The sequence below is a fragment of the Panthera leo genome, chromosome B1 (genome assembly GCF_018350215.1).
Source record: "Panthera leo isolate Ple1 chromosome B1, P.leo_Ple1_pat1.1, whole genome shotgun sequence".
In the NCBI taxonomy this organism is placed as follows: domain Eukaryota; kingdom Metazoa; phylum Chordata; class Mammalia; order Carnivora; family Felidae; genus Panthera; species Panthera leo.
In genome coordinates, this window is record NC_056682.1 from 131,498,995 (window position 1) to 131,511,601 (window position 12,607).

The 12,607-nt window shown below is 36.5% G+C and overlaps 1 protein-coding gene across 3 annotated transcripts in view; it reads left to right on the forward strand.

The window, feature by feature from the left end:
* FAM13A (family with sequence similarity 13 member A) overlaps positions 1 to 12,607 on the forward strand; it is a 357,659-nt gene that overhangs the window by 59,993 nt on the left and 285,059 nt on the right. For all 3 annotated transcript variants that reach the window (XM_042935908.1, XM_042935906.1, XM_042935907.1), the window contains exons 2-3: positions 42 to 231; positions 7,492 to 7,701. In XM_042935908.1, coding sequence (XP_042791842.1) covers positions 75 to 231; positions 7,492 to 7,701 — 367 coding nt within the window. In that variant the 5' untranslated portion in view covers positions 42 to 74. The remainder of the gene's footprint in view (positions 1 to 41; positions 232 to 7,491; positions 7,702 to 12,607) is intronic.

Genomic DNA, 12,607 nt, shown 5'->3' on the forward strand with positions numbered 1-12,607 from the left:
TAAATATGACTGACTGCTCTTTTTTCTTACGGTCTTTTAAGCAAAGTAAAGCAGCGGTTCGGCTGAAAGAAGACATGAAAAAGATAGTGGCGGTGCCACTAAATGAGCAGAGAAGTTCCACGTATAAAAAGCTATTTGGAGTCAGTCTCCAAGACCTTCAGCAGCAGGGACTCACTGAGAACGGCATTCCAGCAATAGTGGAGAATATAGTGGAGTATTTGACGAAACATGGTAAGTTATGTTTTAATTCTGGTGTTTTTACAGTTCTCGCATACAAGAAGAATGCTTTTGTGTGAACGACTTCACAGTGTATTAGAATAGTCCCTAAAACACCTTAATTAGGATACAAATTATGTAATACATCTTTTCCCTTAAAAAAGGACATTAAGAGCATTATTACTGCTTAATATAATTTTGAAAGTACTATTCAGTTTACCATGGACCAATTTAATCGTTGAGATTTCTAGTTTGGAATGATCCCAGTTTTGAGTTCTAAAATACACTGTTCTAATATTACTAGTGACTTCTCTTGATTTCATTAAATTCCAACTGATACTAATTTTTAGTGTAATAACACTTTTGGAGTATCTTTTTCAGCTGAGGCCAGTCATGAGCTTACTGGATGCTTTGATTGCTTTCATAGCTCAGTAGGGATAGTTTAAAAAGATATGATATATAGCCTCTTATGGGGGGGTCATTTACTTTTGAAGTGATATAATTAAGCATGTAAAACAATTGGAGAATACCATAGTTCATTGAATGATAAAAAGATAAATCTGTTATTGAGAGCTATCTTACGGCTTTTTTTAAATGATTTTATTTAAACTAGGACTTAAAAACCTGGATAAGTAGAAATTCTTTCATATCCTCGATATTCATGCTTTTCAAATGAGGGTGCAGTATTATGGGAACACCCCAAACTGCATAATAAATATCAGTAAGCTTTAGAAGTTTTGAGAAGGAAGTATTCTGAGGGAAAAGCTTGGAATTTTCATTATTTTCTATACTGAAGCAACATTTCTACATGAAAGACTCACTGCAGAGTAGAGCTGAAACTTAGTTGGAATTTTTAAAGTTAAAACTTGAGACTTCAGAGGTATTCTGTACTTTGTGCAGTTTGCTCCCTTATCTTCTGATGATTATGAGTCCATCCCCCAGCCCCCACCTGCCGCTAAGATCCTTCACTGGGAATACGTGAGAAGCACAGTGTATCTGTTCCTCTGTAGGAACGTGAATCAACTTGTGACAGGAATGGTATGGCACGTAGTTCAGACCTCAGAAGCTCAGGTGTTTGTGTTAACTGAAAAACAGCTATTTGCCCAGGTTACTAGTTATGTAGATGCCAAAATGATATTTTGTTCTGAAGACTGAAGAGCCAGGCTTGCATGTTTACTTCATAGAAGCTATCTCTGTATTTTTAGAGGATGATAAGCTACAGACAGGTAGGATTCTTAGAGAACAGCTCTGGGTTTATAACAATACTTTAAATAGGTTAAACAAAAAAGGTGCCATATACATCATGGCATGACGATGGGACCTCAGCCTGAGGATCTTGAAGCCAGGTTATATTAATTTAGGATTTTGAAGGACTCAAACACTCAGTATTGATTAAAACTGTGTCCTACTGATTTAGATACAAAGGATCTCTAGGTAATTAATCTCTTAAGTAAGGTTGAGTATTATTCATTTGGATACCAAAGTGTGACTACTTAAAATATTTTGGTTTTAGCATAGTCAGTGTTCTGATCTTTCATCCAACAATGACTAATAACCTCTTGGGATTACTCTTATGTAATAATCACTTTTGTTTTTAAGTTTTAAAAAAATATTGAATAGTTAATATACTTATGTAGTACAAAATACAGGAGGACATACAATTTAAAATCTCTCCCTCCAAAACCTGTCCCCTGATCATTCATTATCAGTATTACTTCCCAGTAACAGTATTGCTTCACTAGTGTCTGATATATTCCTATGAAGATATTTTATGAATATATAATCATATATGCATATCTTCTTTTTTCCCTTTGAACATAAATATAGCATATCATCCATACTGTTATGAATCTTTATAGAAAGTCATTTAGCAGTATATTGTGGAGATCTTTCCATATCACATAAAGAGCTTTATTCATGTAATTATTTTTTCCCCTTGTACAATGTTTGACTATATGTATGTACTATTTCTTTAAGCGGTCACATGGTGATGAATATTGAATTTTACCCAGTCTTTTGCTATCTATAAACAATGATTCAGTGACTAAACTTTAACATGTGTCATTTCAAGCACTATGAGTGTTATCTGTAGACTCTTGGGTCAGAGGATATGTGCATTTATAATCAACTCTAAGAGTTGAACCAGTTAAATTCACAGCATCACTGTATGAAATTTTGACAAAATATGAATTAGATATTCTATTTCATCTTACCCATAGTTCTACCTTAACAGGGTGTATTCAGGTAATGCAAACTAAATATTTTAATGGGCTAAATCATTCATTCTTAATTAGGAATGTAAAATAGAAAATCTATTCTTAACTAGAAATGGGAAATAGAATTTCTAGTGGAATATTTTCAGAATAGCCATCCCTTGATGATAGTTTAGATCCATGGAATCTGAATCTTGGCTTGGCAAGCTAAGGTAGGTAGGGCACCTACCCTATATTTTGAAAGGCCACATAGTTAATTACTGTGTACACAACTAAAAGGTCCTTATTGTGTCTAAAACTACCATGTTAATAAACCAAAACCCTTGTATAAGTTTGAAGGGTAGTATAAAGTTTGTGAGCAAGATACTTCAATTAGTTTCATTAATTTTTTTTTACATCAATAGATATTTATTGTGCATCTGTGTATTACTGTGTATTACACAATATAATAGGCACTCTGTCAGGAATGATTGGTTGTATCATTTAAGCCTAGGTAGATACTGGGGTCATACTTTGATGTTTAATATAAATGGAGACCTTTAATAACTTGAGGGAAAACTCTTTGTTATAAAAGAATTTTAGGACATAAAGGGTTTGTTAAGGTTTATAGGAAGGCTTTTAAAAAGACTCTGAACTTTTTTTCTTTACATATTTTGCCTTTTTAAAATTTTTTTTTCCCATTGGAAGGAAAATATTACAAGTTATAAGGCATCTCATTTTCACACTATTTTAAAATAACTAATCTTGTTGACAATGTTACTGGATTCCTTTAGCATGAAGATACTCTGGAATGTACCATTTTAAATAGTGTAGGACTCTCCATCTACCACCAGGTGGCAGAATATGCTCATGTACTGTCCTAGTACTTTCTGGGCCAAAGTGTTCCAGTTTAAAAAAAAAAAACTTTGTTTATTTTATTTTTGAGAGAGCACGAGTGGGGGAGGGGCATAGAGAGAGGGTGACACAGGATCCAAAGCAGGTTCCAGGCTCTGAGCTGTGAGCACAGAGCTCGATGCGGGGTTCAAACTCACAAACCATGAGAACATGACCTGAACCAAAGTTGATGCTTAACCAAATGAACCACCCAGGCGCCCCCCCCCCCTTTTTTTTTTTTATGTTTATTTTACAAAGCATGCCAGTTAAGCAAATTCTGACTTATGGCACACTTAGTTTCTAACGACGTACGCATACTATTTTGAAATAAATACCTCAGTTGTATGGAGAAGTGACAATGGTGTAGATACATTTTAGTTTATATAATTCTTTCATTTTTAAACCAATAATTAAGTTGTTGCTTCATGATGTTTATCCCATAACTCCTGAAATCGAATATAAAGGAATCCCAGAAATATAGGAGAGTAACTCCACAAAGCCTTCTAACATCTCCTTCCTCTGGACATTTCTTTTAAAATCATCATTTCCTAAGAATTTAGAGTAGGAAAATTGAGAGATTGCATAATCTGATAAGCCTCATGGGTACTGGATATATTATAAATCCATAAGGGGCTTTTTTAAGAAACTGTATAGATCTTTTCCCCAGAGTATAATGGAGCCTTGTCCAAGGGTAAATTGTCCCTAGTTGAAAATCACTGGGTATAAGAATTGTTTGGGTCAGAGATGTTTTTGAGGTGAGAGGGTCATACAAACAAATGAAATAGGGTCAGAAAAAAATAACTGAGAAGCATTAAGTGACTTCCATTTATACCTTATCTCTCCACCAGTAAAGGCCAGTGGGATCAGGGACCTTGAAAACCAAAGCTAGTTCTTGGAGCTGGGTAGTTATTTTTGAATAACTGGAAATATTTATTTGAGGGAAGGGTCAAAAAGCCTTGTTGGAAAAGAAAACCTTAAGGTCAAAGCTAGAAAAACACTGTGAAATCAGGTCCAAGAGGCATTTGCTGGCCAAGAAAAAGCTGCAGAGCTGGGTAGATACAGGACTGGGACACAAAACTCTAAATTTTCATGATTTGGGCCTTGGGATGGGATTCTCTTTTGGGTGTGCTATCTGCTTGATGGCAGTACACAATTGTGAAGTTATAGATAAAGCTGGTAGAATGGAAGAAATAAACCTTGAAAGCTTTAAAAATGAGTTAAACAGGAAGCCTCTCAATAACTGATATTCTTCAATATTCAAGAGAATGTCATATCATAATAGTTAACTGTTGCTGTGTAACAGATTACCCCAAAGCACAGTAGCTTTAAAACAGCAGTATTTATTATCTCAGTTTCTGTGGGTCAGGAATCTGGGCACGGTTTAGTTGTGCTTTCTGTCTTAGGGTCTCTTATAAAGCTGCAGTCATAATAGTACCTGACTAGGAGAGGGTTCACTTCCAAGTTCAGTCACATGGTTGTTAGCAGGATTCAGTTCCTTGTGGACTGTTGACCTGAGGGTCTCAGTTACTCACTGGCTGCTGTCCAGAAACCGCCCTCAGTTCCTTGCCACATGGGCCTCTTCATAAAATAGCTAACAAAATAAAAAGCAGCTGATTCATCAGAGTGAGCAAGCCAGCAAAGCCAGAGAGAGAGAGAGAAGTAAGATGAACATCAGTCTTTTATAACCTAATTTCAAACACAAGATTAGAACCTTAACATAATTTTGTTTGTTATATTCTGTTAGAAGCAAGTCGTTAGATCCAGATCACAGGTGAGGGGAAGGGATTACACATGGGTGTGGAAACCAGGAGATGGGCATCACTAGGGTGATTTGAGAAGCTGCCTACCACACATACTGGCTGGTATTTCCTCTCATTACATGGTGCCCTGGTCATATTGGTTGTTAAAATACTTCAAATATCCTCTCTGGTTTCCCAAACTTTTGTCAAAATTGGAGCTAAAATTCATGTCAACTTTTGATATCCAAATTATAAACACACACACACGTGTATAAATATGTGCATATATGTATATGCACATATAGGTATAAATATACATACATATACATTATGCAGATATACTGGGGCTCCTGGGTGGCTCAGCCCGTTAAGCCTCCCACTGTGGCTCAGGTCATGATCTCATGGTTCATGAGTTTGAGACCCACATCAGGCTCTGTGCTGACCTCTCAGAGCCTGCAGCCTGCTTCAGATTCTGTGTCTCCCCTTCTCCCTGCCCTTCCCCTGCTTGTACTTCGTCTCCTTCTGTATCTTAAAAATAAATAAACATTGAAAAAAATTGATAAAAAAATAATAAAATAAATGCAAACATCTTACCAGCCTATGAACTCTGTAAGGATAATGGTAGTGTTTGAATTTATTTTTTCAAAGATTTTTTTTTTAAGTTTCTTAACACAATGCTAAGTACTCATTAAATATTTTTTAAGTTGAAGGGTTCATAAAATTTTTTATCAAATTACAAATTAAAATGAAATTAGCTTTCTTCTTTTTCTTTAGAAAGAACAATACAACTAGCATGTAAGAGAAAGAAGCGAAAGCTGATATAAACAAACAGCTCACATCTGAATAATTCTAATGGGCTTCAGTGCCCTAAGTCATTGCTAAATTTCACCATTAGACTCTCAAAAGAAGAGTGGTGCAGTTGAGTCCTTGGGTTGCTCTTTACTAGAAAGATTGTTTCTTATACCTTCAGCATGCCTCTGCAGGCTGGCTTACTTTCTTACATGGTGTTCTGTCTCCTTAAACCCCAGTATACTGAGCTGGAAATCATTACCTTTCCCCTGAACCTGGTACTGTCTCTCACCCCCACTTCACCTTATCCTTTACAGTGCTTTTTCCTGGATTCCTGGTTTGTAAACCTTAAAATTACCTTTCAACTCTTCCTTATTTCCTTTTTGTACTAAGTTACCAAATCATCTTTTTTTCTCTACTTTTCACTTCCTTCCCACCAGAATCTGTCTTACTGCCTTAGAGTAAAATGTGGTTCCCTAAGGCAAGCTTTCTGCCCTCTCCATTCTCTACTTAGCTAGCAAGATCCTCCTTACCCCTTGATTTTATCATGTTCCCCCTACTCCTTAATGTTCTCATGATAAAGTCTTCGCTTGTTTTTCAAGTAGGCTCTATGCCCATTGTGGGGCTCAGTCTCATGACCCTGAGGTCAAGGGTCACATGCACTACCAGCTGAGCTAGCCAAGAGCCCCATGTCTTCACTCTTGAACTTGATATTTGTGGCTCTATCCCATTTCTTCCATTTTATTACCCTATCACTCTTTGACAAAAACTCTCCACATTTTCATCTGTTTATCTTCCTCTATGCTGTCCTGTCTCTGCAATTCATATATTCATTCTTTTTCAGGGATGAATCATGGTTTTCTGTGTCCTGCTCTTTAACCCTTTGAGGGCCCTTTTTAGGAAAAAGAATACAAAGTTAAGAATACAGAATTAGGGACAGAACATTGGAAAGAGCCTAAATCAATGAGGGGCCCTGAAGCTTAAACTGAATTAGCTTCACAGTTCATCAGCCCCAGTCTTCCTGATGCTTTCGCCAAAGATGGTGCACAGCAGCCAAAGGCTCTTGTATGGAGGCTTCTCTGCTGCTCCAGCCGACAATAAGATCCCCCGTCAACTGGGGGACAGCAAGGATCTTGTCTTATACTACTTTATAGTCTCATAGAGTGTTATCCTCTGAATTTAGTGATTACAAAGGAAATATTTCTTATTTATTACAAAGGTAATCACAGTTAAGTTTCTCACATATGTGTTAGTTTTTTTGTTTGTTTGTTTTTGTTTTTTCACATAGTTGTTTTCAAAATGCTACGGTGCTGTTGGAGCCCAGGGTCAGTTTCTGTTATGTACTACAGAAGGTTATAAATGCAGTTTCTTTGTAGAAGAGCATTTATTCTAGGTTTCTATGTGTCCTAACCTTATTTTTAGAGGTCAGCTTTTATCACAATCCTATATTATCTTTTTAGTTGATACATAGTAGATTTGAAAATTTATTATTCTAGCAAAGCATCTTTATAAAATATGAACATCTCCCAGTAGGTGATAATTATTTGGAAAATCCTGCACTGAAATTTATTTTCTGTTGTTGTTATGGTTCTTTAGAGTTTTAGTGTCTGTTTGCGAGAGACCTCTATTTCTTTTCTTGCATGTCTGCTCACCTGCCCCAGGACTCACCCAGGAAGGCCTTTTTAGGGTGAATGGCAACGTAAAGGTGGTGGAACAGCTCCGATGGAAGTTTGAGAGTGGAGTGCCGGTGGAGCTCGGGAAAGACGGGGACGTCTGCTCAGCAGCCAGTCTGTTAAAGCTCTTCCTGAGGGAGCTGCCAGAGCGCGTGATCACCTCAGCCCTACAGCCTCGACTCATTCAACTCTTCCAGGGTTAGTGCACTTAAATACGTCCAGCACTTCAGGCGGCTTTATGTTTTGGTTAAAACTAAGCCTTTAAATATTAAACACCTAAATTTCAAATATTAAGAGAAACTTTTAAATATTAGTGGTTTCTCCACAACATCCATTTTTCTATTTTACTCTAGGCCCTCATTTTCTACCCTAAAATAATACTAAACGGATTATGAAATGCCACCATTAAGTGTACTAATACTGAAAAACTCTAATGTTTGTGGGCCAGAGAAATTCTTTTCTGGCGAGTAGCTATCATAGAAGGAGTGGAAATAAGGCATTAAATTCTGTAGGAGATATTAATTAAGTTGTATTTGGTTAGTGACCTTTGAGACTGGAGGATCAACAGTGGGCTGTGTTTCTCGCCTAAGCAAGATTGAGTCCTAAAACAATTGTGTTCCTTTTACACAACTGGAGGAAAATTTATTTTTGATTGCATGATGAAGTGATCTTAAATGAAGAAACTTCATTTTTTTTTGTTTTGATATTTTTTATTTATTTTTTTAATTTACATCCAAGTTGGTTAGCATATAGCACAACAATGATTTCAGGAGTAGATTCCTTAATGCCCCTTACCCATTTAGCCATCCCCCCTCCCTCAACCCCTCCAGTAACCCTCTATTCTCTATATTTAAGTCTTTTATGTTTTGTCTCCTTCCCTGTTCTTATATTATTTTTGCTTCCCTTCCCCTATGTTCATCTGTTTTGTATCTTAAAGTCCTCATATGAGTGAAGTCAAGGTAGTAACTATAGGCATAATCATTATCTAGTTCTCCTTCCTAAATATAGTAAGAACAATGATTTAGTCTTGAAAAGCCATTTTATTCTTATTTTTGCCAAGTTAGAGTGAAAAAGAGAAAATATATTTGTAAGAGTGTTAATTGCCAGATTAAAAAGGATGTTACTTAAAGCCACATTCCTCTAAAGTAGCAGAGTAATTATTCTCATGTAGTATATGTACTAAAGAATGGTTATGCTAGAAGGCCATGTTGTACGTTGTATTCTATTTGAAAAATCATGATTATATATGAAAGTACAAAATACAGAACCATTTGTTCTGGTTATTTCAGTATTTTAAGCTTTCTATATCAATAAGTGCAAGTGACATATTGGAGGCTTGTTCATTAGAAACTGAACTTTCTGAGGCACTGGGTGGCTCAGTCGGTTAAGCTTCCTACTTCGGCTTAGGTTGTGATCTCACAGTTCATGAGTTCGAGCCCCTCATCAGGCTCTGTGCTGACAGCTCAGAGCCTGGAGCCTGCTTCAGCTTCTGTCTCCCTCTCTCTCTCTGGCCTTCCTCAGCTTGCACTCTGTCTTTCTCTCTCAAAAACAAACATTAAAAAAAAAAACTAAAAACAAACAACTTTTTCACGTTTACATGTGTGAGGATTTCAAGGGGGTAAACATTACTCCCTAAATGATTCTGGTAAGGAATATAATATCCTTGTCATGGAGATATTAAATTTCTGAAAATCATTTAAATATAATTAAATGATTAAATATAAATGATATAAATATAATATAATATAAATGATAAATATAAAAATAAATGATGAAATAATTAAATTTCTGAAAATCATTTAAAAATAATTGCTACAAAAGCTAGTTGAAGATTTAAATATGTGCTTTATACAAAATAATTAAGAATCAAATATATAGCATTAAGAATCTTTATTAATATTATGTCTTAATATTAGATACTAATATTAATACTTGTGAATACTTGTGAATTTTAAAAGGTTTTATCACGTTTCTTAGAACAGCTTGCATTTGATTAGGAGAATGCACTGTTTTATTTTTATTAATTACATTGTAGTGATATTTTGTAATAATTTTGGTCTTTGTACAATATCTTTTCATTCATGACCTCTTTCCCTGATGGCCAAAAAGCAAATGCTGTCATTTTAAACGTAAGACTGGCTATATACTCAAGCGGTTGTGTGATTATGCACAAATAACAAATTCTAAATGGGGCAGAGACCCTAACATTTGCCTTAGTGGTGGTAGTCTCTCATTTCCTGAAAACCTCTGGGGCTACATCTGATAGGTTCAATAAAGGAAGTATTAATGAAGGTACCTACTAGTGATAAGCTGCTAAGTGAGGGGAGGGAATAAAGTATGCTTTAGGTATCAGACAGTATAGCCTCTTGAAAATAAATTTTTCTTTCCTAATTCAGGTGGTGGAAAAAGAAAGAAAAGCAGTGGTGCTTCTGTTGGTTTCTGCTGTATATGGTATTTTTACAGAAGAGGGTACACATGACAACAGGTCACTCGAAAGCTGGAAGCGGCAAGGCTCTTCACAGACTCACTAAAGGCAGATGTTACCACTTGGCCAGTTATATTCTCCTCTCCCCTTTTTCACTAGACATTATTTTGATAAAACTTCCTTAGTAAAAACTACCCTGCTTTTATATTTCAGTCCTCATGACAACAGATTAAGCAGCTTTTAGATTCTGTCACAACCCTCTGCCAGATTTCTTTTCTAAAAAGTGTTAAGGGCCTTTGAGTTCTATCCTGTGTAAAGAGCAAGCTATTTGATCATTGAATATACTTAGTTTTCCAGATCAAGATCCTCTCTTTCATGCTTTACAGAATTCTGGAGCCTCAACTAGGTATTTTTTCAAGACATTGAAGCTAAACCAACAGTTGCATAGAGGATAGTCTGAATGCTGTATGGAAGCATCCCTGCTGCTCTAGGTCATCTTTTGATCATGTAAACCAACAATGACCTCTGGGTGGAAGGACACCATTGAGATTCTTTCACTAATAACAGATTTTCAACTTTAGACTTGACTGAGGTCTGAAGTTCTGAGATTCTATTTTAGGTTAGCATACCAAGATTTCTGCATACCAGATGTTTATCAAAAACTTCCGACTGAAGTTGATGTCTGCCAGAACCTTTTGCTTGAGTCAAAGCCCTGGTTTAGACAATTCACACTGAAGAGAGACCATAAAGGACTTGAGTGATCATCCTTTCTTGTTGCCATGTTCAACTTCCCTCCCACTGCGACTACTCACTTTTCTTGATTGAGGTTTTAGCTTAATTGCCTCAGCTTGGCAATGTTCCATTTTTTTTTTTTTTTTCTTATCCTTATCTTGGTGGGCCAGTAACGTGTCTAGTTTTTATTTTAACAATCGCACATATGTTTTGGGAATAGATGTGGATTGCAAGCAATAAAAAGGTTTTAGGATAGCATTCATTTCATTTAGGATTAACTAGAAACCCCTTTATCTGAAAGTTCCCTGTTAGAAATCTTCTGTAATATAAATACAAGTGTCTCTATCTCACAACAAATTTTTTTTTTCTTACTTGGTGAGTTGGAATTGGATCAGTCCATCAATATTTATTTAGTACCTTCAACTTGGATACAGAATGATACCAAGAAATAAAAGATGAAACATCCTGACTTCAAGGAGTGTGATTGGAGGAGGTAGAATGTGTGTGGTAAACATTCTACAGTTCTTCAAATGAGTATTAAGAATATCCTGTCAGTGGTAACAAGAAGAGAGGGGAAATCAGTCTAGATTATGGTGGTCAGAGAACACTTTGTGGAAAAAGTAAACTGGGGCGCATAAGATGACTTTGGATGGAGAGGAAAATCATCTAGGCGAGGAAAAGGGCACGAAAACAAAAACATTGTCTGTGGAAAAGAGAAATGTCTGGCAGAGCTGTCAGTAGGTAGCTACAGGAGATTAGCACACGATATTGCCTAAAAAGTAGAATGAGACTAGATGGTAGAGCGTATCGAATGTTAGGTTAAGGAATTAATATTAACCTACAAACAGTAAATTTTTGAAGAAAGAAGTCGTAGGATGGAAGCAGTATTTTAAGTGATGCTATGTAAGATGGATGGATGGGAAGAGGCTGCGTGCAGGGAGAATATCTAGAAGACTGGCGGAAACGGAGGTCTCCATGCTAAGGACCTGTATCTGACAAATAATTGGCAGTGGAATTTTTTTTAATTGACGTAAATACATGTAATATAAAATTGACTATTTAACCACTTTTACCTGCACACCTCTGTGGCATTAAGTGCATTCCTATCCATCTCCATAACTTTCTCAGCATCTCAACAGAAACTGGTAATGGAATTTTAAAGAAAACATAAACAGAACAGGGTGGCCAATAGTTAGATAATGAGATTAAGAAAGGGGTCAAAGATAACCAGAAGGTTTTGAGTTTATGTGACTTGAAGAACGGGAGGGGTAGTGTGGTGGCTGGATCCTGATGCCCATACCTCTGAGGAGGGCCACAGGGCCAGAAGGCCAGTTTGTCACACTGTTGTGAATAGAAACTAATAAATCAGGAAGGAAGTTTTAGGACTAGGTTGAAGTAGCACCAGGGAGAGCTCCCTGCTAACTCGGTGCTTTGAGGAGACCCAAGACAGCTGTTTTTTGTTTTGTTTTGTTTTGTTTTGTTTTTGTCTTCAGTAATTCAGTCTTTTCTGTCTGTACCGAGGGTGGGTCCTTTACTTATTAAAATGCTTCTGCCTGTCAGACCTGATCGTTTGTCCCGAAAGGAAGCATAGACATGAACTTTCTAGGAACGTTTTGTGGCTGACTAATGCTCCTTCCCTATCTCCAGGTAGGATCTGGGACTTATGCCAAAGGCTCAAATGCTATTAGCTTGGTAGGTTCTGGTGATCTCTTTATTAATCGTCTATCTCAGATCCAGCTGTTGCTATTGAAGAAGGAAGAGAGATCCTGGTGTGGCATCTTGACAATCGGTCCATTAATAACAGATAATGAAAGTCACGAGGGGAAGGTACTTATTGGGCCATGAAGAGGAGCTTATTTTAAATAGATGAATAAAATGAATGTCAGTGCTTAGGAGAAAGGGATGAAGGCTAAAGATGTGAATTTTATAGTCCTCTATGTAAACTCA